General features: G+C 34.4%; 1 protein-coding gene across 1 annotated transcript in view; it reads right to left on the minus strand.

The window, feature by feature from the left end:
* Positions 1-1,875, minus strand: part of LOC107621219 (cyclin-SDS) — a 6,483-nt gene that overhangs the window by 3,788 nt on the left and 820 nt on the right. Inside the window, exons 2-3 of the mRNA XM_021114743.1 lie at positions 1,398-1,870; positions 1,068-1,250 (exon numbers count right to left, since the gene is read on the minus strand). Coding sequence (XP_020970402.1) covers positions 1,068-1,250; positions 1,398-1,870 — 656 coding nt within the window. The remainder of the gene's footprint in view (positions 1-1,067; positions 1,251-1,397; positions 1,871-1,875) is intronic.

The raw sequence follows: 1,875 nt of genomic DNA on the forward strand, positions 1-1,875 counted from the left end.
TTATATATATCCACAGACCATATAATAAGAAATGACTTTTGTAAAATTATTATTTTTCTAAACTAATATCTATACGGCTATACCAATATATTATCGAACTTGGTAATTTTCATAGAGGGATGACGTATGTTTAATGTAGTAACTCCATTCATAAATAATAACTAGTTACACTATCTTTCAATTATGTATCATTATTATATCATACAAATTAAAATATGTACGAACTTAAACTCAATAATAAAATGATATAATTAAATTATGGTGACACCAAATTATAATTCATTGACAATTTTTTTTTTTTCAATGCGGTTTCAACTTTTTCAGTACTATTAATTCTTCTCTCTTTCTCTTCTTCTTGACCTTAACGCCTTTGGGTCGATTACTAGCTAGCTAGAGTTTGACCGTTAAGAAAGTACGGTTGCTCCTGCTATATATACGGTTGATATTTCTACTTCAACAACCATATATAGCCATAGCTACAAGCTAAACGCAAAACTGTCTTGGGAGTTGGAAGAACCCAAACCGCCCACATGCATGCACGAATACGAGAAAAGTGGATGCATGCATTAAACCAGAATCTGACGTGTCACGAGACGATTGGATTATACTGATGAGGTTCTCCAATGCTCTTACCGTGCAGAATGTTCACTCTAACTGAATCAAGTTTAGAGTCTTCACCTTTCCATCGTGTTCTTTTAATTTTTCGCAACCGAAAATACAGTGTAACAAAATAAAAAGCACGACAGAAACAAACAAACAACAAGCAAATAATAAAAAAAGCATGAGCAGTTCTTAACTTCTTTTCAAAGGCAATCCATTAATTTGTTGAGGAAAAAATAGAAATAAAAACGATAACAGAATTAAGAACATAATGATCATCACCACGGAACTGTTTTTCAAATCTATACTAAATTTAGTTGAATACTACATTATTAAACTATATATATCCAGGTGCTATATTTAGATTAACAAGACGAAAATGATAGCGTTCTATTTAATATAATTTACTTTTCAGATATGATGTTCAAAACTTCAAATAACATAAGTGTAATACCAAAAAACAAAACAAAAAAAAAACTAACCTCAACGATCCAGTGTACCATTTGAGAGCGTTGCTGAATCACGAGGTCCCCGAATTCAGTGGTAGAAAAATAGCTATCTGTATAATTCCACAGAAGAACTTGCTTCCTCTCCCTCTCTCTCAGCATCAGGTAGCTTTCTTCTTCGTCCAAATCATCGAACTTCACAAACTAAATTCAGAAAATCAAGACACAAGAAAAAATAAATAATTAAGAACTTCTCATATGACTAGAACAGAACCGAATATTAAAAAATATAATAACTGATGAGTTTGAGCTCTGAAGAAGCTGAAACACGCAAACATTTATTATTACTACCTTGGAATGAATAGGAACGACCTCATCTTTGACGCTGGAAGAATTATTGTTGAATGGAGAAGTTATAATTAGCGTGGTGAACTCGTTACGGAACTGAAGAAATAACGAGTGAGTTGGAGAAGGAGTTTCACCAACGGATCCCTGCGAGAATTGGCTTCCTGAATCAATGAATAGCGACGGAGTGTAATCAGAAAGCTCAAGTTCTGAACACTCAGGGAAGCTGAACATCTCTGAGCGAAGATCGGAGAGCACAGTTCCCTGACTCGAATAGTACTCTGACTCATCGTCTTCGTCATCTTCGTCTTCGTTGGAATATGAGAATCGCAATTGCTCCGTGCAATTGAGATCGGAGCTATTCGTACTTTGATTGATCTTCGATTTTGCTATCAAATCAACACAGTTACTATCATCCTCGCGGTGGTTTCTCGAACCTTGAGAGAATTCTAATTCCGATTCTCTGTTTATCTTGCAGATTGAT

This window comes from Arachis ipaensis, chromosome B10 (assembly GCF_000816755.2).
Source record: "Arachis ipaensis cultivar K30076 chromosome B10, Araip1.1, whole genome shotgun sequence".
Lineage (NCBI taxonomy): Eukaryota > Viridiplantae > Streptophyta > Magnoliopsida > Fabales > Fabaceae > Arachis > Arachis ipaensis.